At 28.0% G+C, this 24,518-nt stretch overlaps 3 protein-coding genes and 1 pseudogene across 5 annotated transcripts; 1 reads left to right on the top strand and 3 right to left on the bottom strand.

Annotated features, from left to right (window-relative positions):
* Positions 1-452: 452 nt before the first annotated feature.
* On the top strand, positions 453-3,990 carry LOC140670415 (uncharacterized). The gene is made up of 5 exons (XM_072900990.1): positions 453-746; positions 826-1,306; positions 1,586-1,967; positions 2,057-2,332; positions 2,448-3,990. The coding sequence occupies exons 1-5, from the start codon at positions 744-746 to the stop codon at positions 2,641-2,643; spliced, it is 1,338 nt and encodes a 445-aa protein (XP_072757091.1). The 5' UTR covers positions 453-743; the 3' UTR covers positions 2,644-3,990.
* Positions 3,991-6,442: 2,452 nt separating this feature from the next.
* On the bottom strand, positions 6,443-8,390 carry LOC140670183 (probable cytochrome P450 6a13; annotated as a pseudogene).
* Positions 8,302-12,750, bottom strand: LOC140670181 (probable cytochrome P450 6a17). Of its 3 annotated transcripts, XM_072900751.1 has the most exons (7): positions 12,230-12,325; positions 11,544-11,916; positions 10,792-11,317; positions 10,328-10,549; positions 9,501-9,752; positions 9,246-9,377; positions 8,302-8,429 (listed from the first exon to the last, which is right to left on the bottom strand). In XM_072900751.1, exons 2-7 carry the CDS (start codon positions 11,874-11,876, stop codon positions 8,395-8,397), a joined length of 1,500 nt encoding a protein of 499 aa, XP_072756852.1. In that variant the 5' UTR covers positions 11,877-11,916; positions 12,230-12,325; the 3' UTR covers positions 8,302-8,394. The 3 variants fall into 3 exon arrangements, with proteins under 3 accessions (XP_072756852.1, XP_072756850.1, XP_072756851.1); XM_072900749.1 differs by lacking the exons at positions 8,302-8,429; positions 12,230-12,325 and adding an exon at positions 12,619-12,750 and having other exon boundaries at positions 9,205-9,377; XM_072900750.1 differs by lacking the exons at positions 8,302-8,429; positions 12,230-12,325 and adding an exon at positions 12,034-12,202 and having other exon boundaries at positions 9,205-9,377.
* Positions 12,751-13,599: 849 nt separating this feature from the next.
* Positions 13,600-24,087, bottom strand: LOC140670308 (uncharacterized). Its single transcript, XM_072900869.1, has 12 exons — positions 23,930-24,087; positions 23,255-23,627; positions 22,521-23,043; positions 20,795-21,016; positions 20,367-20,618; positions 20,074-20,239; positions 18,157-18,207; positions 16,580-16,937; positions 15,327-15,852; positions 14,858-15,079; positions 14,440-14,691; positions 13,600-14,316 (listed from the first exon to the last, which is right to left on the bottom strand). The coding sequence occupies exons 1-12, from the start codon at positions 23,947-23,949 to the stop codon at positions 14,144-14,146; spliced, it is 3,138 nt and encodes a 1,045-aa protein (XP_072756970.1). The 5' UTR covers positions 23,950-24,087; the 3' UTR covers positions 13,600-14,143.
* Between the last annotated feature and the right edge of the window lie 431 nt (positions 24,088-24,518).

Here is a 24,518-nt window from a genome sequence, read left to right as displayed (position 1 = left end):
ATTAATTAATAAAATACTTTTTCGTAATCGCGTTACACACGTTTTAAGACGCGTTAAATATATCGAATAATAATATCATTTTAATTAAGGAATTTTACGTTTATTAGAATCATTTGATGTATGTTGATCTCAAAAGTACAAAAACATTATGAATTTATTAACATGTTTTATTACACATTATTAACTTTACTATATATATATATATATATATATATATATAAAATAATATTTTTTATGTGCGCGTATCTGTATAAATTTCAAAAAGTTTCTAAAAAATATTTTAATAATGACATATATATGCGTTTATTCTTTAAAATTATTAAAATATACAATTATATAAATTATTGAAATTATTATACAATAACTCGTACGTGTCAGACTCAAATTAAGCCTTGTTTACACTGCATACTTTGATACGCGTACTAAACTACTGGCCAATCACAGCCATTTCATTCTTTAGAAGTGGAAAAGTCGATCAGGCCATGGTTCTTTTCACCATGGATCAGGCCATATAGTTCCACCGGCTCGAAAATACAGTCGGACCTCTTATCCTAGAAACATTTTCGGTCCGGAATCTTCCTCTTAAACTTCTGATCCTACGACAAAAATTTGAGAATGGTGGTATAATTTTCCTATCGTGGTCGCAGCATAAGATGGTCGTAGGATAAGAGGTCCGACTGTATTTGATTTTTTTCAAGACGCTTCGTTATAGCCGGAACAATTATTTTTTACATTCACAATATATGGTAAATATTCTGTAAAAGATCCTGAGATTTTTTCGCGTTCTCATCGTGAAGAATCTTCCTGATTTTTTGACATTTGTAGAAAATGGATACACCCGACACGGAAATTTGCGGTTTTCTACATGTGAAATCTATGGGAAATAATAGATTTATTGCGCAGAAAGTAAGGAAGAGGCCTTTGGTGCTGTCAAAGATTTGGAAACGATTGTGGTGTTCTATAAAAAAATTAGGACCCGGCCTCGGCGTGCAAGTACAGTTTGACATCAGGCTCAGTTGCGGTGGTAGTGCTTCAAAACTAAGTGAAAAGGGTAGTTGCATCGTAATACCACCAAATGCTGTTGTATATCGCATTCGATCTAAAACGAAGCAGTATGCGTTCGCTGTATCATCAACGAAAGACAGGAAGCCCTTACTGTCATTGTCCGCTAATTCAGAAACTGAGACGCAGCATTGGATGGCAAATATTAGACAATTGTTGAGACCTAGAAGATATTCTTGCATGGAGAAATCATATAGCGTATCCATAGTTGACAATGAGCATTCCAAGGCATCAGGTTTGACTGGTTAGTACAATTTTTATATACAGTCGGACCTCTTATCCTACGATATTTTCGGTCCGGAATCTCCCCTTAAACCTCTGATCCTACGACAAAAATTTGAGAGTGGGGGTATAATTTCTCTTTCGCGGTCGTAACATGAGAAGATTTTTTGTCGTAGGATAAAAGGTTTCGGAGCATAAGAGGGTCGTAGGATAAGAGGTCCAACTGTATTTAAAACTATACTCTCTTGTCGATTGTAAAGTTACATCGAGATTTACTTTTTTAATTCAATTTTCTTTTAAGGTTTTTATGGAGATTTAATTGCCAACGACACAGGAATTCTTATCAAAGATGTTCATACTGGTGAAATAATTGAATCTTTTAAATGGAAAGAATTTAGTCAATTTCACTTAATGACAGCAGGTCGTCCAGAAGATGTGAAACGTATTTGTGTAATACATACCACTAAAGAGTTTGGTTGTGGTATTGGAGAACTCTATATATTTTGTCTTGACGCTAATAAATTATTACAAGATTTAGTGACACAAGGTCGTGGTCCAAAACAAAAGTCTTTGAATTTTGACAAAGAAAATCTTGAAACATTAATACCACATTTAAAAAATAATCCTCTTTCACAGCTACAAAATAATACATCAATTCAAGTTTTTAACGCAGAGGGTAATTGGTATGTACTAATATATACAGACATATTACACAGTATTATTTATAATAATAAATCATTATTTTTGAAATATAAATTTGTGAAAAATACAGTTTAAGGACCTCAACCTGTACAAAAAGCATAGAGAATATATATGAATCAGAACCTAATCTGATATACGGTGAAGAAATTGATTCTAATCCTAGCATATCAAATATTTCTATTACTTCTGGAATTTATGAAGAAATAATAGACAATACATGTTCTAAGCAAAGACCATTTATTTCCAATGTATACGAAGAAGCAGATAAAATTCCATGCAATCTGCAAATTAAACCTCCAGCATTACCACCACGACAAGGGCAAAAATCATGTGTAGAGGAAGATAGGTATGATTGTAAATTTAATTTTATTTCAAATTTTTTTGGTTTTTCTTAAGAGAAAAGCGATAGATATAAAATAAGACTAATTTTGAAAAACCATTAAAAATATTTTTTAAAATAGGATCAATATGGGACAATCTCATACCAAAATTTCCAATCTTGAAGCAAGATTACAAAACACTGAAGAATATATTCAGAAAATTACTTTTACGGATAATAATTATGTTCCAATGTCATCTCAATTAAGAGGCCTTAATATAATAGAATCCGATGACACGGAATCTTCAAAAGAAAATGACTATTTAATTATGCGGTAGTATTATATAATAAAGCAATTAATTAATATAGACTACAATACAATTTTGTAAAGCTAAAATGTATGAAAATATGTAAATTTCTCAACAGTTATTTATAATATTCATATAATTGCATAATATTTTATAATATTATAATATTACTTAATACATACATATATATTATATAACATTTATTACTTAAATTTCTCAAAACATACATATATTTATTCTATTGATGATTAAATTTCTATTTACATTTTAAACTTAACAATACATTTTTTACTTTGTGATATATACATACAAAGTTAACAGTTTTTTATTATATTAAGGAGTATTGGTTTCTCTGATTGTGAGACTAATACAAGTGGAGAAGTGTGAAATATATAAAGTTATTGTCTTTTGATAAACATCTACTTTATATTTTCGCAAAATACTAATGAGTGCTACTTTAGTTTCAAGAGTACCTAATCGCGCAAAATGTTTGTGTAATATTACTAAACAAACAATAATTTTGTTAAAATATAATAATAGTTTTGAGGTTTTTATATGTATATAATATTTTACATTTTCTAAAAAACTGTTAGTTTTACACACCAATATAATATCTTAGTCTAAATCCAAAAAATATGTATATAACGCATTGGATCTCTGGATTGGTTTTCTGTGTGAATCTCTCTGGATCATAAACTTTTGGATTCGGATATATTTTCGGATCGTGATGAATTGCATAGCACTGGTCTAATAATATGTTAACCTTTTGAAATAGTTATTTTAGTGTCTTTACAAGTGTAACTTGATGTTGACTGTCTTACTAATTCAACTGTTATTGGATATTTTTGTAACGTTTTTAAAAAAATAAATTTTAGCATAATTCGTTTATTAGAACATTATTATACAAATAGTTAAAAAATTGATTATACAATTAAACATAAATTAATGAACATATTTTAAACATATGAGAGAATTTTGATTTATATAAATTATATAGAAATATACAATATAAATTTGGGAAATAAAAGCTAATGCAGTAAACAAAGTGCAAAAAAATTATAGTATCGAAACAATCTTTATTCCAAAATTAAAAATGTACATTTTAATCAATATTTAGACCATCTCTAGCAAAGAAAAGTGTCGAATAAAAATATAAAAATATACAAACAAAAATATATCGACGGAACTGTTGCGAAGCATTTGCCTGTTGTGATCTCTGTGAGATCTCTCGAGGAAAACGCATATATTTAATTTTGTATGTAAGATGTAAGTTTTTATCTGACTGTATTTAATAACATACTCGACACGCTTCTGTTTTTATAATTCTATATATTTTCATATATATGTAGTAAGCAAATAAATATATACATATAAATGTATAATTGTGGTGCTATTTCTATTAACGTGATTCTAACTGCGTCTTTCCAGCTTGCACCTCGCAATTTTTTTTCAGGATATTTTAAAAATTTATTCTCCTCCCTCTCTTTTTTCCCTTTGTCCAAGTATTCATGTTAATCCCTAAGAAGCAAATGTTGCTTATGTCAGCGGTTAATCTTACTATCAGGTCGTTGCAATTTACACAATTATCTTCTAATAAAAATTCTTCTAGATAATCGTCTAAACGTTTTAAAAATTCTAGAATCAAATAAAATATATTCTTGAGTTTGCTCGGTATAAAAATCGGTAATAATTTCGCCTTCAAAACTTGCACCGTTAATCCATCGTTGAAGAGTAGAAACTGTTGTAATGGCTCCGCCTGCATGGATATAATTTAATTATTAAGTTAAATTAACTGAAAGAATAACATAATAATTATATCATCTTGATGAAAAGAGATATGTACTTTTGTGCAAAGATTCTATTGTCGATTGTAGAATATCGAAGAATCTTTGATAAAAATCATTCAAAAATTTGGAATCTTTTATCATCAAGACTGGTTCTCTCATTTTGAACATTCCTAAATGAACGATGTATTCTCATAGGCATCATACAAATCTTTCATGTATTTTCCCATATAAACTTCTTAATATAAGATCCTTTATCGTATCTAATACAGGTTTAGGTCTGTTTCTTCCAAAAAACGAAAGTCACGGTAAAATAATAGTGATAGAGCATTAAGAGAAAGATACCAAATCCGCAAAGAATTTCAAGATTTCCCATTGCTTTCGGGACTTGATCCAATGAACGCTATGCTGCCTATAGTTTTGCCATAATCAAAATGCACATAAGAAAAATAAATTAATTTTTTTTATAATTTACTATAAATCTAAATCCTTATAATTAGTAACATAGTAATTCCAACGACGCAAGTTTTTTAGCTATTTTTATTTTTTATAAGATTAACTTTGCGGATTGTACACATAAAGCGTGTAACTTGAGTTAAACACATCGATTTTTATTTATTGAAACTATAAAAATATGTTACTTTTTGTGTAGTTTAAATATTATATTATTCTTTAGAGTTTCAAAAGATTTACAATTTAAACAAACTGAAAAAAACTATTTAAATTTCAAATATGACGTATCTCCTTTTTAATTGTTTTACTTTTCTAAAAAATAAATAATATGTTCGAAAAAAGAGAAGCAAGAAAAGTAAATATCTTTTCGCATGTATTAGCACAGATTATTATTAAAGCTGCACATTACTATATCGCCTTTTTTCACGAGCATTATGTGTGTCTTTGTTCAACTTTCGGTTAGACCGAAAGTTAAATAAAGACACACAAATGATTGCTTAGTGGAAGCTTAAGTATTTTATTACAATATTGTTGAATAGTCATTTATGTACAAAAAAAAGATTAAAGCGAAGCGTAAAATGCAAATATTTAGTAGCAATAATAAATATGTAACTTAATTAGGAAATTGTATTTTCCAATACATTGTTTCATTAACTACACTCATCCACTGATAATATTGTCGTATCCTAGAAGATGAAGAGAATAAAAGTTTAAAGTTTCAATTTAAAAAATTTTAGACTACATATATCATCAAGAAAAATTATACATGTGCCTTGTGGTTTCATCCATAAGAATGCGTAATACATCGATTATCGCAAAATATTTACATATTGTGTAAGAAACAGTAAAATATTTATAGATAATCTAATCGAAAACGTATAAATAATCTTTGTTATTTATTTCTGTTATTCTGACATGTTCTAAAATTTAGTAGAAGAAAATATATTGTAAATTTTTATTCACATGTAGTATTTATCCTATGATACATTTGTAAAATTTTCTTAGGGTTTTTAAATATAAGCTTTAGTTAACTTAATCAATTTTTTAAAACTAAATATAATTAAATCTTATCTTTGATCATAACACATCTAAAAAATGTTTAATAAATATCTCGCAAATTTGATTTCAAAATATGATAATATATATAAAGAAATTTATTTTAAATTATGTAAAATACATATCTGTAATATGTTTTGTAATACGTTTAAAATATGGATTTCTAAAATGTTTGTAAAAATTTGGTAAATGTATCTGTATAATGTTTTGTAATACACTATACATTGACTCACGAAAAATTTCTTATTTTTATTAATTTAAATTAAACGATACATTATTGAATATTTATACAAACTTTTTTATTATTTTTATAACAAAAAAAATCTTGCATATGAAAATATTTGACATCATGGTTTGTCATTTTACATATATATATATATATATATATATATATATATATATATATATATGCAAGATTTTATAAAATATTTACGTTATATTAATATCTTACATGTAACAATATGTAAATAAAAAATTAATTAATTCATAACATAGAATATTACAATGATATTTAGTAAAATAAATAATTATGCAGTCAGTACAATGATGCCTTTTATTAGTCAAATTTATACATATTTTTTAACTTTTTTCACCTTTGCTTTTTGAGTGTCAAAGTTTAAACTAAGTCCAATTAATTTTAATTATTCTCAAATGTATTCCACCTTTTGGTACTAATAAAAACGCTTTAGGCTCGATTATGTAGGTTATTTGCGTTTGTTCGCAAGTTTCAATTTTATAGTATCGTAATATTTTTATAAGACCAATCTTTGTCTAGAAAATAGCGAAGCGGGCACCTAAAAATAAAACAAATAATTAGTACAAGAAAAGTTGCTCGATTAAAACAAATTTCTGCGTAAAAACAAAATAAACAAAACTTGAAGGAAATATATTAAAAGTTTATGCATAATTTCACTTTACCAATGCAATTCCGGGGTCCATCACCAAAAGAAAGATAAGGCATCGCGTGTCTAGCTTTTACTACTTCGTCACTAAATCTCTGGATCGAAAACATCTGGCTTTGGATAAATGTCCGGATCTCGATGAATTGCAAACACCGGAATCCTTACCTGTTGTCCTTCCGGTATATTAAGCTTGGTATCATCGAAAGTATAACTTGTCGTCGATTGTCTCATAAAAAATGGCAGTGGCGGATATTTTCGTAAAGTCTCTACATATATATTAAGACTAATATAAGAACGAATTACATAAAAAAATTATTTGTAAAATATAAGTTTTGAAAATGCACATATATGTAGTAAAACTTAATTAGTAATAAAACTATTGATATAATGAGGCTGAAAATCAGTAGCACAACTTTATTAAATTTTTTCTTCGAATGACGTACCTTTGAAAATTTTGTCCAAGTAATTCATATTTTTTACGGTGTCATATTTTAAATTGCTACCATGTTTAGTGTACTCTTCATCAATTTCCTTTCATAATTTATCTTGTATCTGTGGATTTAATTGTTCATTTCTCTATAGTCCATAGTTTCTACGACAACGCATGTGAAAAATGTGGCGACCTCCGATTTTGGTAGGATGTAAGTGAGTATCTCGTACAACCATGGTAGGGATTGTCTTACTCTCATTCGTAGAATAATTTTCCAATTTGGCGTGAAGACCAATCTTCTCATCTTGCGAAATTCGCTGTCTTCATCCGACAAGGCGTTCATCTCGATACCAAAGGCACAAGTACCGATCACATCGGTCGTATATTTTGCCGTCAATTCGCGACATTCTATAGGCTCGTTTCTGCTCACTAGTTTTTCCGTGTATTGTACAAAATTATCGGCGCATTCTGATATTAAAGAGAACATGTCTTTTAGTTTACCGGATGTAAAAACTGGCGATAGATTCGTTCTTAATGGTCGCCATCTTTTAGATTCCAAAGAGAAAAGATGTTGAGACAGTGGATCAGCCTACATAATAAAAAATATAATTATAATCTAGTAAATCTTTCAATTTAAAAACATATTTTACTTAGATCACAAGAACTGGATTAAATAAATTCAAACTTTCTTAAAACTAATATCTATACTTTTTAATAATTGTAATTATTGAAAAAAATATAGTATTGTACAAAAGTTATCAAAACATATTTATATAATTCCAATATTATAATACCATTAAAAATATTTGTACATACTTTTTCACTGCCGATGGGAATTCCTCTATCGGCAAACTTGGAAAAATCTTTGATAAGAATATCTTTAATTAATTCTGGATCTTTGACAATAAGAATGGGGGTTTTCCTGGCGAATATTCCAATCATGGATTTATCTTTGTACTTGATATATACTTCTCTCAAATAATCACCTGCGAATTTTTTATTAAGCATAACATCTTTAAAATTACCAAAACCTAGCATCGGTTGTGGTCCACGAATGTCACGTGACTTCCAAAAACCGTAGGTCGATGTAAGATAATAATAAGCAGCGAGAAATACGGCAGCAATACCGCACAGTATTTCAAAATATTCCATTGATTTACAATTGACAATCGGTTATCTGGAGTAATATTTCTTAAAAAAGAAAAAATAATATTTCGTCAAAAAAAGCTTGTGTTAAAAATTTAATAAAACAGGCTTGATACGTCAAATACATATTTAACGAAATATAAATTAATGCCAACTCTGATATCGATCAAATTTAAGCTAATTTTAATCAAGTCTTATCGATATCAAAATAATCGTTTATATGTGTGACACATAAGCAATCGAAAAAAATCAAGTGCAGATTGTGACATAAAAACTTTTTTTTAGAAAGAATGCGAATGCGAAATAAATGTTTGCAAATTTCAGTTTGTTGAAAAAAATGATACAGCTGTATGAAATGTAGTGTGCTCGAACTATAATGACATCATGAAAATTATCTTTCTTTTAAAATGTGTCAATGTACACTTTGTGTAAAAGAATTAAAGAATGTGCTTCAATATTGATGGTACTTCAAAAATTAAAACTCGTCGTGCATTAAAAATTTGAATTAATGCGTCGTAATGAAATCAGTAGTATAGTTCACCAGTAATATCTCAGAACCATAAACACATCAATTAACTGACATCGTTATTTATCGACTGATAGTGACATGTTATTGTTTATATATTTATGTGATTAAAAAAAATTGCGTCACTTTTTTCGATAAATTATTTATCGATAAGTCACAGTTTTTATCTGTAAGTGACCGGCGATTTCCACGAAGGAATCTGATCATGAAATACGAAAAGGGAAGATATTTTATTCTAATTTACAGATATTTGTTAATCTTTTTAACTGTTGCTTTTTAAAAAAAGTGTTTAAGTTTAAACTAAGTCCGATTAATTATTTTTAAATGTATTCCACCTTTTGATGTTAACATAAGCGTTTTAGGATTAATTACGTAGGGTATTTGTGTTTTTTCGCAAGTTTCAACTTTATAATTTCGTAATATCCTTATAAGACCAATTTTTGTCTGAAAAATAGCGAAGCGAGCACCTAAAAATGAAACAAATAATTAGTATAAAGAATGATGGACAATTAAAACAAATTTTTGTGTAAAAACCAAATAAACAGAACTTGAAAGAAATATATTAAAAATGTACGCATATTTTACTTTACCAATGCAATTCCTGGGTCCATCACCAAAAGGTAGATAATGTATCGCTTGTCTAGTTTTTACTCCTTCATCACTAAATCTTTCTGGATCGAAAACATCTGGCTTTGGATAAATGTCCGGATCTCGATGAATTGCGAACACCGGAATCCATATCTTTTGGCCTTTTGGGATATTAAGCTTGGTATCATCGAAAGTATAACTTGTCGTCGATTGTCTCATAAGAAATGACAGTGGCGGATATTTCCGTAAAGTCTCTGCATATACAATATTAAGAACAATGTAAGGACAAACTACTTTACGAATTATTTGTAAAATATAAGTGATTATACAAGTTAGCTATACAGGATGTCCCAGATTTACCGTATCACTTGTTCATAGTAGATTTTTGAGGCTATTTGGAGATAAAAATCCTAATACCAAAATGTCAAGGCTATATACAATAGTTTTCAAATGATAAAGGTTAAAAAAATTAAATACATAATTTATCAATATTATTTCAATGTTGATAATTAAAAGACATTTTCAATATGCGACGTGCTTAAGCGCACAAAGTTTTGTCATGAGAATTGGTCAAATTTAAACTTTTACTATTTGAAAACTATTATAGCCTCCACATTTTTAATATTAAGATTTTAGTTTTTAAATGGCCTCAAAAATCCACCATTAATAAGTGATACAGCAAGTCTGGGACACCCTGCATAAGTAATAATTTGAGAATGCACATATATGTATGAAAAATTAATTAGTAATGAAACTATTCATATTATAATAAGTCTAAAAATAAATAGCACATATTTATTTTATTACATATTTTCTTCGAATGACATACCTTTGAAAACTTTGTCCAAGTAATTCATATTTTTTACGTTCTCATATGTTAAATTACTACCATGCTTAATATACTCTTCATCAATTTCTTCTCGTAGTTTGTCTTGTATTTGTAAATTTAATGCCAATTCATAAAGCGCATGAGTAATGGTCGTCGATGAAGTTTCAAAACCGGCAATGAAAAATACGAATGCTTGAGAAGCTATCAAGCTTTCGGTCAATTCTGAAATGTTATATTCTTTTTTAACAAATAATTCATTTTCTCGAATACTAAATTCTAATTCTTGTTCTTGAATATTAAAAATTATAAATAGTATACGTATTTAATAATTAACATATATTAGTAATCTAATATTTCATATAATATTTTGCATAAACTTATAAAACTTATTTTACATTTAAAAAGTTTTTGCGTTATACAAAGTATTCAGAGCAAACTGTTGAGACTATACAATCGTTACTTACTAATATTGCCCAGTTTATCCGGATTTCGTTTTAATTCGCGCAGCATATCAATGAAATCATTTCTATTGACATTGTTTAATTCTCTGTAGTCCATGGTTTCTACGATGACGCGTGTAAAAAATGTGGTGGCCTGCGATCTTGGTAGAATGTAATGGACTATCCCGTGCAGCCATGGCAGGTATCGTCTTACATTAAACCGTATATTATTTTTCCAATTTGGTGCGAAGAACATTCTTCCCATTCTGCGAAATTCGCTGTCTTCGTCCAACAAAGCGTTCATCTCGATACCAAAGGCACAAGTACCGATTACATCGGTCGTATATTTTGCCGTCAATTCGTAACATTCTATAGGCTCGTTTTTGCTTACTAATTTTTCCGTGTATTGTACAAGATTATCGGCGCATTTTGATATTAAAGAGAACATCTCTTTTAGTTTACCGGATGTAAAAACTGGCGATAAATTCATTCTTAATGGTCGCCATCTCTTAGATTCCAAATTGAAAAGATGTTGCGACAATGGATCAACCTGTAATATAATAAAAAATATAATTATAATCGAGTAAATTTTTCAATTTAAATACACATTTTAGTTATTGTTAGATTACAACAACTAGAGTGAAGAAATTCGAGACTGTTTAAAATCATAATTTTTAATCACTTTAATTATTGAAAAAATATAATATTGGGTGAAAATTATCAAAACATTTATATAATTCGAATATTATAATATAATTACAAATATTTGCACATACTTTTTCACTGAAGGCAACTCCTCTGTTGGCAAACTTGGAAAAATCTTTAATAAGAATATCTTTAATTAATTCTGGATTTTTTATAATAAGAATGGGCGTTTTGCTGGCGAATATTCCAATCATGGATTCATCTTTGAACTTGTTGTATACTTCCCTCAAATAATCACCTATAAATTTTTTATTAAGAATAATATCTATAATATTACCAAAACCTGGTATCGGTTGTGGTCCAGGAATGCCACGTGACTTCCAAAAATCGTAGGTCGATGTAAGATAATAATAAACAGCGAAAAGTACGGTAGCAATCCCGCACAATATTTCAATAGATTCCATTGTTTTACAGCCGACAATCACTTATTTCGAGTGATGTTTCCTAAAAAAGAGAAATAATATTTCGTCAAGAAAAGCTTGTTTTAAAAAGTTAAAAATTTAATAAAACAAGTTTGATAAAATCAAATACATAGTTAAGGTAATACAAATTTATACCAACTTTGATATTGATGAAATTAGTTAATTTTAATCAAGTTTTATTTATCAACATCGTTATTATTTATCTGTCAGGGACATCTTATCGTTTATGCATTTGTGATAAAGCAACAGATCACAATATAAAAACTTTCTTTCAGATGAAAACTCGTCGTGAATTACAAATCATAATTAATGCGATGTAATAAAATCAGTAGTACCTTTCACCAGCAATACCTTAGAACCATAGACACAACAAGTGACTGACATTATTGTCTATCGATTGACAGGGATATGTTATTATCATTTAGTTGTGATAAAAAAAATTTACTTTTTTTGATTTGTCATTTATCGATAAGTCACATGATTTTATCTGTGACTTATCGATAAATTGTGATTGGCGTATTCCACGGAGGAATCTGATCATAAAATACGAAAAGGGAGGATATTTTCTCTCTCGAGAAAGAAAGACAAAGTATACAAAAACATTCATCTTAAAATTATTTTTTAAAATGTGAATATTCGTATAATAATAGTTGAATTATTAATTTCGCTTTACGCCATTCGTAAAGCTTGAGAGAGACAACATTCAAATAAAACAATAACGTACTTGTATAATTTGACGTACTTGAGTGCGACGGTAACGTAATTGCAGCAGCTGATACATCCACAGCTATCTCAAGCCAACCAACTTACAACGATATGACTGGAAATAATACTGGCCGTCGTGGACCAAGATGGATCAAACTACAAAGTATACGGCCATCGTAAGAAAATGCGCGAGCAAGTGAGTAAGTTATCTCAAGCGCCAAATATCGAATACATGACTTTGCAAATTATAATACTGAATAGAAGTAATTGATTAGATAACTTTTTTTAATTATACATATACATACTGATGACATTACATGTAGGCATACTACATGTGATATGTATGTACGCTGTAATACAATTCGTAAAGTCAATTCGTAATTATTAATCGCTTTTCGTTAAGTATATTTATTAACTATCTGATTGCGTAAGATTATTTGATGCAATATAATAATAAAAAAATGAAATATATAATAAAATAAATGTTTAATGGAATATAAAATATTATACATTCCATCAGATATGTTGAACTAATAAATAAAGTTTTATATTTTTTTCTAACAAAATTACGGATAACTTTTGTATACATAAAAAAAAAATAATAACTCTAAGAAAAAATTGGTTTTTGAAAATGATTAAATATTAACTGTTCGCTATACTTTATTTTAAAGCGTATTAACTTTTCTTGAATTAACAGACTTTGAAACAGTTATATACATAAAGAGTTGTTTTTTAATAAACATTCATTTTATATTTTTATATTAAGTCTAGTTTGTTTTGAAGAATTTTTATGTTTACATGCAAAAAATTGTTGTTAAAATTATTAAATTGTTGAAGAATAATTTTATGAACTGTACATTTTATATTTAACAATTATTTTACAATTAATTAAATGTTAAGTAGATTACTGATAAGAACTCGCAGATCCACTATTAAGTATTGAAAATCTTTATCATTAAAACTACAATATTCATTTAAACATAAACTTTAATTTCTTCTCTTTAGAATCAACAAAATAACTTAGACTTCTAATAATAAAAAACAAAAAATATCGTTATCTAGTGAATAATTCCCTTCACTTTTTTCGTTGGCCATCTCTTCTTTTCCGTAGGGCCATCAGCCGGAAAGTTTAATAAATATTTGTACATATACTATTTTGTTATTTTTATTGAAACAAAGAATATATTTTTCATATAAAAATATTTGACATGATGACTTGCCAACATTTTATATATTGAACATATATGTTTTATTTTCAATTTGTAATATATGTGTTTTCCCAAAATTAAAACTTTAAACATGTAAATTATATATTACAGAAACATAGAGATAATATAAAGTATTTACGTTATTAATGTATCTTACATGTATCAATATGTAAATTAAAAATTAAAAATTAATTCATAAGATATCAGAACGATATTTAGTAAAATAAATATTAATGCAATCGGTACAGTAATGCCTATTATTATTCTAATTTATAGATATTTTTCAACTATTTTTCACCTTTCTTTTTCGAGAAAAGTATTAAAGTTTAAACTCGTTTAAGTCCGATTAATTTTAATTATTCTCAAATGTATTCCATCTTTTGGTGCTAATAGAAACGCTTTAGGATCAATTACATAAGGTATTTGTGTTTTTTCGCAAGTTTCAACTTTATAGTTTCGTAATATCTTTATAAGACCAATCTTTGTCTGGAAAATAGCGAAACGGGCACCTGAAAATAAAACAAGTAATTATTGCAAAAATAATTTTTCGATTAAAACAAATTTTTGTGTAAAAACCAAATAAACAGAACTTGAAAGAAATATATTAAAAATGTACGCATATTTTACTTTACCAATGCAATTCCTGGGTCCATCACCGAAAGGTAAATAATGCATCGCGTGCCTAGTTTTTAAAGTTTTGTCACTAAATCTTTCTGGATCGAAAACATCTGGCTTTGGATAAATGCCTGGATCTCGATGAATTGCAAGCACTGGAATCCATACCTTTTGGCCTTCCGGTATATTAAGCTTGGTATCATCGAAAGTATAACTTGTCGTCGATTGTCTCATAAGAATTGTCCCTGGCGGATATTTCCGTAAAGTCTCTGCATACATATTAAGACTAATATAAGAATTACTTAAAAAATTATTTGTAAAATACAATATAAGTTTTGAAAATGCACATATATGTAGTAAAATTTATAGTAATAAAACTATTGATATAATGAGGCTGAAAATCAATAGCACAACTTTATTAAATTTTTGACGTACCTTTGAAAACTTTGTCCAAGTAATTCATATTTTTTACGTTCTCATATGTTAAATTGCTACCATGTTTAGTGTACTCCTCATCAATTTCCTCTCGTAGTTTATCTTGTATCTGTGGATTTAATGCCAATTCATAAAGGGCATGGCTAATGGTCGTCGATGAAGTTTCAAAACCGGCAAGGAAAAATACGAATGCTTGAGAAGCTATCAAGTTTTCGGTCAACTCTGAAATGTTATATTTTCTTTTAACAAATAATTCGTTTTCTCGAATATTGAATAATAATTCTTGTTCTTAAATATTAAAAATTATTAATAGTATATCTAATTTAATAATTAATATTTAATAATTAATAATCTAATATTTCATATAATATTTTGCACAAACTTATAAAACTTATTTTCCGTTTATAAAATACTTGCATTATACAAAATGTTCAGAGCAAATTATTGAGAACAAACCATCGTTACTCACTAAAATTGCCCACTTTATCTGGATTTCGTTTTAATTCACGCAGCATATCAATGAAATCGTTTCTATTGACATTGTTCATTTCTCTATAGTCCATAGTTTCTACGACAACGCGTGTGAAAAATGTGGCGACCTCCGATTTTGGTAGGATGTAACTGAGTATCTCGTAAAACCATGGCAGGGATTGTCTTACTCTCATTCGTAGAATACTTTTCCAATTTGGCGTGAAGACTAATCTACCCATCTTACGAAATTCGCTGTCTTCATCCGACAAGGCGTTCATCTCGATACCAAAGGCACAAGTACCGATCACATCGGTCGTATATTTTGCCGTCAATTCGCGACATTCTATAGGCTCGTTTCTGCTCACTAGTTTTTCCGTGTATTGTACAAAATTATCGGCGCATTCTGATATTAAAGAGAACATCTCTTTTAGTTTACCGGATGTAAAAACTGGCGATAGATTCGTTCTTAATGGTCGCCATCTTTTAGATTCCAAAGAGAAAAGATGTTGGGACAGTGGATCAGCCTACATAATAAAAAATATAATTAAAAAATCTAGTAAAATTTTCAATTTAAAAACATATTTTACTTAGATCACAAAAACTGGATTGAAGAAATTCTATCCATACTTTTTAATAATTATAAATAAATATTATCAAAGCTCTCTTAAAAATATGACATTTAAACTGAACAATCGTCAGAGACTGTCCAAAACATTGTTAATAGTCTAATTTATTTATAGTTTTAATATTTGTTTATATTTTCGCAAAAGTCATTTTATTTATAATTAATTCTTTACGCTGATGAAGACTCAAATAGAGCTCGAAACATTCGCTTTTCATTTTAATTGAATTTAATTCGCTTTACATTGTTGTTTATTTTCGGGATAACGTCCATTTTGCAATTTTATTGCGTGTTTACGATAAATACTCTCGTTAATCATTCATATCTAAATAATTCTTATAGCTGATTTATTATTAATCTCGACATATGTATGACTTTGACTTAATATTGTTATTATATAAAATGTTGGCCTGTACAACAATTACACTGTATTATTGATTTAATTTTAATATTCTCAATTGTTTACCTATCCTGTTCGTATGATATATTTGCTCTCCATTGCCTTTATTGTTTAGTGATTAAATTTTAATAATTGTAAGTATTGAAAAAATATAGTATTGTACGAATGTTATCAAAACATATTTATATAATTCCAACATTATAATACCATTAAAAATATTTGCACATACTTTTTCACTGCTGACGGGAATTCCTCTATCGGCGAACTTGGAAAAATCTTTGATAAGAATATCTTTAATTAATTCTGGATCTTTGACAATAAGAATGGGGGTTTTCCTGGCGAATATTCCAATCATGGATTCATCTTTATACTTGTTATATACTTCCCTCAAATAATCACCTACGAATTTTTTATTAAGCATAACATCTTTAAAATTACCAAAACCTGGCATCGGCTGTGGTCCACGAATGTCACGTGACTTCCAAAAATCGTAGGTCGATGTAAGATAATAATAAGCAGCGAGAAATACGGCAGCAATACCGCACAGTATTTCAAAATATTCCATTGTTTTACAACTGACAATCACTTATCTCGCGTGATGTTTTCTAAAAAAAAAAAAAAAAATGATATTATGTCAATAAAGCTTGGTTTAAAAATTCAATAAAATAAGTATGAAAACTCAAATACATATTTAACGGAATATAAATTTATACCAAATGTGTTAATATCGATAAAATTAGCTAATTTTAATCGAGTCTTATCATCGATATCATAATAATCGATTATATATGCGATACGCACTTCAAACAAATCAATGTACAGATTACAATATAAAAACTTCCTTTTGGAAAAAATGTGAAACAAATACTTGTGCAAATTGTTGAGAAAAAAATGATGTATTTTCGTGAAATGTAGGGCGTTAAAACTACTACATTATAAAAGTTATCTTTCTTTAAAAATTGCCAATGTAATATATAGCGATGAGCACCAATAAATAAATTTTATTTTGTGATTTTAATAAATGCACGTAATCTTACGATTTTTCTCGTGCCATAAAAAAATTACTTGTCTTTTACTCTATTATATTTAAATAAAGAAAAAAATTCTATGCACATTTAATTGAAACTTATCACGTTGAAATCAAACGAACGAGAATTCATTCTTTCATCTTAACATACTATATCATAAAAATGAAAGAGTGCTGCAAAACTGTAGATCTAGACGTAAAGTAGGGGTAAAGTAGGTGACTGAAGTGAACGGATACATCACACATAGACAAGACAGTCAACTATGTTAGTCTGTATAAAGAATGCTTTGTATAAAGGAGTTAAGTAATGTATTTCAATATATAATGTACTTTAAGAATTAAATTCGTGTATTACAAATCCGAATTAAACGCGATATAATAATATCAGTACCATTCATCAGCAATACTTGAAAACTATAAACGCATAAAATGACATTGCTGTTTATCGACTGACAGTGACATGTTATCGTGTATGTATTTATGGCAAAAAAATTGCATCACTTTTTTCGATAAATTATATATCGATAAGTCACATGTTTTTATTTGCAAGTGACGATTTCCGCGGAAGAATTTGATCATGAAATACAAGAACTGAGGATATCCTCTTTCTTGAGAGAGAATGACAGAGTATACAGAAACATTTATTTTGAAATTATTTTTAAAATGTTATTATTCGTATAATAATAGTCGAAATATTAATTTCGCTTTACGTGATTTGCAAAGTTTGAGAGAGGCAACATTCGCATAAAATAATAACGTACTTGTATAATATTACGTACTTGAGTGCGATGGTAACGTAGTTGGTAACTGCGCAGCTGATGTATCCACAGCTATCTCATGCCGAACAACTTGTAACGATGTGATTGGAGATAATACTGGCTGTCGTGGACCAAGTTGGATCAAATTATAAAGCACTCGCGCCACCGCAAAGAAATGCACGAGTAATCAAGTGAGTCACCATGAATTGCAAACTACATATAATAACAAGATTCATTTCAAGCGCAAAATGTTGAATACATGACTTTGCAAATCATAATACTGCAAAGATTTAATTGATTAGATAACCTTTCTTAATTATACTTATATATGTATATTTGATGACACTACATGTAGTTCCTATATATATGTTGATATGAATGCACGCTTTAATGCAATTCGTAAAGTTAATTTATAAGATAATTGTCAATCGTTTTTTGGTAATTTATTTATTAATTATCGGATTCTGTAAGATTGTTTAATGGAATATAAAATATTATATACATTTTGTCAGATATGTTAAACTAATAATTAAATATTTATATTTTAAATATTATAATGTTTCTAACTAAATTACGAATAATTTTTTTATGTAATTAAGAAAAAATAATAACTTTAAGAAGACAGCATTTTAAAAATAAATTTTAATAAATTAATTTTGTTCTTTTTTTCCATCTATAAATGTAACTTAAACTTAGTTATGTTTTTTGGTGACAAATAACTAATTTAATAGTTACTACTTTATATGTATATTTCAAACTTATTTCTAGTATAGCTCTAAGCGTGATTTTATCGATATTCAGTTAGGCATACAGATATTCCTATCGATCGAAATCTAATAAAGAAACTCGCCGATCCATTATAAATTGAAAATCTCGAGTATAATATTTAGTAATACTTCACATTGACTCTTTCGGAAAATTTTTTATTTTCGATCCAGGAGTGACGATCATAGTTTTTTCTAATACTACAGACTGAAAATCTTTATGATTAAAATTACAAAATTGATTTAAACAGAAACTTTAATTTTTTTCTTTTTATAATTAACAAGACAACTTAGACTTCTAATAAAAAACATAAAATGCTCCGGAAAGCCTAACAAATATTTATACAAACTATTTTATTATTTTTATTATAACAAAGAATATATCTTTCATATAATAATATTTGACGTCATAATTTGCCAATAGTTTATATACAGACTTTATTTTTAATTTGTAATATATGTGTTTTTCTATAATTAAAATTTAAACAATAGATTATATATTACAGAAACATACAAATAATACAAGGTATTTACGTTATATAAATATCTTGCATATAGGGTAAAGTTGCCAATTATGAGATACTTTTTTTTAAGAATTAATATTTTTTTTAATTGTAACTTTTAACTCAAAAACTTTATTTCGTTTTATTGTTAGTACATTCAAGTATTACCACTAAAAAGCATTAATGGCTCAAATGTGAATTTTATTTTATACAATGATTTTTCTCGGACTTGGAAAATTTGTTTGTTTTGAAAAAAGGTGTCTTAATATGGGATAGTAAGGTTTCTTAATATGAAACGATTTTCAAGAACTTTCTTTAGCGTTATTAACAATATCGTCATACACTCGTCCATACACGTGCATTACGTTGCATACGATTTCACAGTTATTTATTATCACCATGAGATAGTAACATTTATAAAGAAAAGTGGTCGCATTTGTAAAATTATTGGCGATCTGTTATTACAATCTTTCTTCATATTAGGCTACTTTACTCTAACGATATGTAAATTAAAAATCAATTAATTAGTATTGTCATAGGATGTTACAAAAATATATATATTAAAATGAATATTTATGGAATCGGTACAGTAATGCTTATTATTATGTTAATTTCTAGATTTTTATGAACCTTTTAACCTTCGCTTTTAAAAAAAGTGTTTAAGTTTAAACTAAGTTTGATTAATTATTCTCAAATGTATTCCATCTTTTGGTGCTAATAGAAACGCTTTAGGATCAATTACATAAGGTATTTGTGTTTTTTCGCAAGTTTCAACTTTATAGTTTCGTAATATCTTTATAAGACCAATCTTTGTCTGGAAAATAGCGAAGCGGGCTCCTAAAAATAAAACAAATAATTATTATAAAAAAAGATTTTTGATTAAAACAAATTTTTGTGTACATACAAACAAAACAAACGGAACTTGAAAGAAATATATTTAAAATTTACGCATATTTCACTTTACCGATGCAATTCCTGGGTCCATCACCAAAAGGTAAATAATGCATCGCGTTCCTAGTTTTTACTGTTTCGTCACTAAATCTTTCTGGATCAAAAACATCTGGCTTTGGATAAATATCCGGATCTCGATGAATTGCAAACACCGGAATCAATACTTTTTGGCCTTCCGATATATTAAGCTTGGTACTATCGAAAGTATAACTTGTCGTCGATTGTCTCATAAGAAATGACAGTGGCGGATATTTTCGTAAAGTCTCTACATATATATTAAGAAAAATGTAAGGGCGAATTACTTTAAGAATTATTTGTTATATATAAATTTTGAAAATGCATATATATATATTAAAAATTAATTAATAATGAAACTATTGGTATAATAAGTCTGAAAATCAAGAGCATAACTTTATTAAATTTTTTCTTCGAATGACGTACCTTTGAAAACTTTGTCCAAGTAATTCATATTTTTTACGTTCTCATATGTTAAATTACTACCATGTTTAGTATACTCTTCATCAATTTCTTCTTGTAGTTTGTTTTGTATTTGTTGATTTAATGCCAATTCATAAAGCGCATGGCTCATGGTCGTCGATGAAGTTTCAAAACCGGCAAAGAAAAATACGAATGCTTGAGAAGCTATCAAGCTTTCGGTAAACTCTGAAATGTTAGATTTTCTTTTAACAAATAATTTGTTTTCTCCAATATTAAATAATAATTCTTGTTTTTGAATATTAAAATTATGAATAATATATCATTTTAATAATTAATATATACTACCCACAAAAATATAAGAAACACTTGTTATACGTCAAAAAATGGGCTATCTTTAACAACAGTTATAACTCGGTGAAAAATTATCGTAGAAAAGTTTTGAAAAAAGCATTTTGAAGCTTGAAGTTTCAACTTTAACACATTATCCTATCAGTTTTTAAAAATTTTTGTATTTTTTTTATTTTATGCTTTAAAAAGGAACACGTTGTTTTATTTATTAAAATTATGTATTTTTGAAACTCTGCAGTTTGGTAAGAAAAATTCTGTCGATGAATTCAAGTCAAGTTTCATAAAGTTCAATGTTTTACTAATAGAATGCTTTTTTTAAAATTTTTCTACGATTTTTTTTGACCAAATTATAAGACTTTGAAACTACACCTAAATTTTTTAGAAATATTGTCGATACTCGATGACAAATCATCATAGTAAAATAAAAAAAAAGTATTCCGAAGCTTAAACGTTCAGTTTTAACGTGCTATCAATAATTTGTAAAAGATTTTCATCTTAAATCTATGCTCTAAAAAAGAATCCGCGTTCCGGCGGTAAATGTCTTTTTTCAATAAAATGTAAGGCTGGCTTCAAAGTCATGTAATTCGGTAAAAAAATATTGTAGAAAAGTTTTAAAAAAAGCATTTTGTAGGAAAAATGTGGTAGTTTAGGGAATTTGACTTAAATTATTCGTGAAAAATTGTTTTAAAGAAATAGAGAATGTAAAAATTAGTAATTTTAAGGAAAAACTAATGTTTTTTTTTGGAGCATAAAACTAAGAAGATCAAAATTTCTTTAAAAATTATAGTACGTCAAAACTGAAACTTTTGAGCTTCAAAATGCTCTATTTTAAATTTACCTACAATGATTTGTTACCGAGTATCGACATTTATTTCTGAAAAATATAGGTTTAGTTTCAAAGTCATGTAATTCAGTCAAAGAAAATCATAGGAAAGTTTTTAAATTATAGCATATTTTGTAGGTAAAACATTGTACTTTATGAAACTTGATTTGAATTCTTCGATAGAATATTTCTTATCAAGTTACAGAATTTCAAAAATACATAACATTAAGAAACAAAAGAATGTGTTCTTTTTTAAAGCATAGAATAAGAAAAATTTAAAAACTATAGATAGCGCGCTAAAGTTGAAACTTCAAGCTTCAAAATAATTTTCTTAAAACTTTTCTATGATGATTTTTCACCGAGTTGCAACAGTTTAAAGACAGCCCAATTTTTAATGTATAAAAAGTATTTCCTATATTTTTGTGCGTAGTATATATTAGTAATCTAATATTTCAAATAATATTATGTACAAACTTATAAAACTTATTTTCTTAAAAAGTTTTAGTGTTGTACAAAATATTCAGACCAAACTATTGAAAACAAACAATCGTTACTCACTAATATTTCCCACTTTATCTGGATTTCGTTTTAATTCGCGCAGCACATCAATGAAATCATTCCTGTTGACTTTATTCTTTTCTCTATAGTCCATGGTTTCTACGACAGCGCGTATGAAAAATGTGGTGACCTCCGATTTTGGTAAGATGTAATGAACTATCTCGTACAGCCATGGCAGGAATCGGCTTACTTTAAATCGTATATTATTTTTCCAATTTGGTGCGAAGATCAATCTTCCCATTCTACGAAATTCGCTGTCTTCGTCCGACAAAGCGTTCATCTCGATACCAAAGGCACAAGTACCGATCACATCGGTCGTATATTTTGCCGTCAATTCGCGACATTCTATAGGCTCGTTTTTGCTCACTAGTTTTTCCGTGTATTGTACAAGATTATCGGCGCATTCTGATATTAAAGAAAACATGTCTTTTAGTTTACCGGATGTAAAAACTGGCGACAGCCTTGTCCTTAATGGTCGCCATCTTTTAGATTCCAAAGAGAAAAGATGTTGTGACAATGAATCCTGCAATATGTAATTATAATTGAATAGATTTTTCAATTTAAGCACACATTTTGTTTGGATTACAACAACTGAAGTGAAGAAATTCGAAAGTGTTTAATTCATGATTTTTAATAATATTAATTATTGGAAAAATATAGTAATGTACCAAAGTTATCAAAACACATTTTTATAATTCGAATATTATAATATAATTACAAATATTTGCACATACTTTTTCACTGAAGGCAACTCCTCTGTTGGCAAACTTGGAAAAATCTTTAATAAGAATATCTTTAATTAATTCTGGACTTTTTATAATAAGAATGGGCGTTCTGCTGGTGAATATTCCAATCATAGACTCGTCTTTGTACTTGTTGTATACTTCCCTCAAGTAATCACCTATGAATTTTTTATTAAGCATAACATCTTTAAAATTACCGAAACCTAGTATCGGTTGTGGTCCACAAATATCACGCGACTTCCAAAAATCATAAGTCGATATAAAATAATAATAAATAGCGAGAAATAGGACAGCAATCCCGCACAGTATTTCGAAAGATTCCATTACTTTACAACTGATGATCACTTTTCTCGAGTGATGTTTCCTAAAAATGAAAAATAAAATTTTGTGAAAAACTTGTTTTAAAATTTTAATAAAACAAGTTTGATAAGTAAAATACATATTTAACAAAATTTAAATTTATGCCAACTCTGATATCGAAAATTAGTTAAATTTAATCGAGTCTTATTGATATTAAAATGATTGTTTATAGTGTATGTGTGATATATAAGCAATAAAAAAATCAAAACACAGATTATAATATAAAAACTTTTTTTCGGATAAAAACTCATCGTGTATTACAAATCAGAATTAATGCGACTTAATAAAATCAATAGTACCGTTTACCAGCAATATCTTAGAACCATATACACATCAAGTAACTGACATCATTGTTTTTTGATTGACAGGGACATGTTGTCATTTGTGTATTTGTGATAAAAAGATTCAGTAATTTTTTTCGATCTATTCTCTAACGATAAGTCACATATTTCTATCTGCAAATGATTGACGATTTACGCGGAGGAATCTGATCATGTGATACGAAAATTGAGGATATCTTCGAGAGAGAAAGAAAGAAAATTAGAATATACAGAAACATTTATTTTGAAATTATTTTTCAAAATGTTATTATATTCGTATAATAATAGTCGAAATATTAATTTCGCTTTACGTGATTTGCAAAGTTTGAGAGAGGCAACATTTGCATAAAACAATAACGTACTTGTATAATATTACGTACTTGAGTGCGATGATAACGTAGTTGGTAACTGCACAGCTGATGTATCCACAGCTATCTCATGCCGAACAACTTGTAACGATGTGACTGGAAATAATACTGGCTGTCGACCAAGTTGGATCAAATTATAAAGCACTCGTGCCACCGCAAAGAAATGCTCGAGCAAGCAAGTGAATGCAATACACCAAGAATTGCAAA

This window comes from Anoplolepis gracilipes, chromosome 10 (genome assembly GCF_047496725.1).
Source record: "Anoplolepis gracilipes chromosome 10, ASM4749672v1, whole genome shotgun sequence".
Classification (NCBI taxonomy): domain Eukaryota; kingdom Metazoa; phylum Arthropoda; class Insecta; order Hymenoptera; family Formicidae; genus Anoplolepis; species Anoplolepis gracilipes.
Note: the sequence above shows the minus strand (reverse complement) of the source record. Positions and strands in the feature narration are given on the sequence as shown.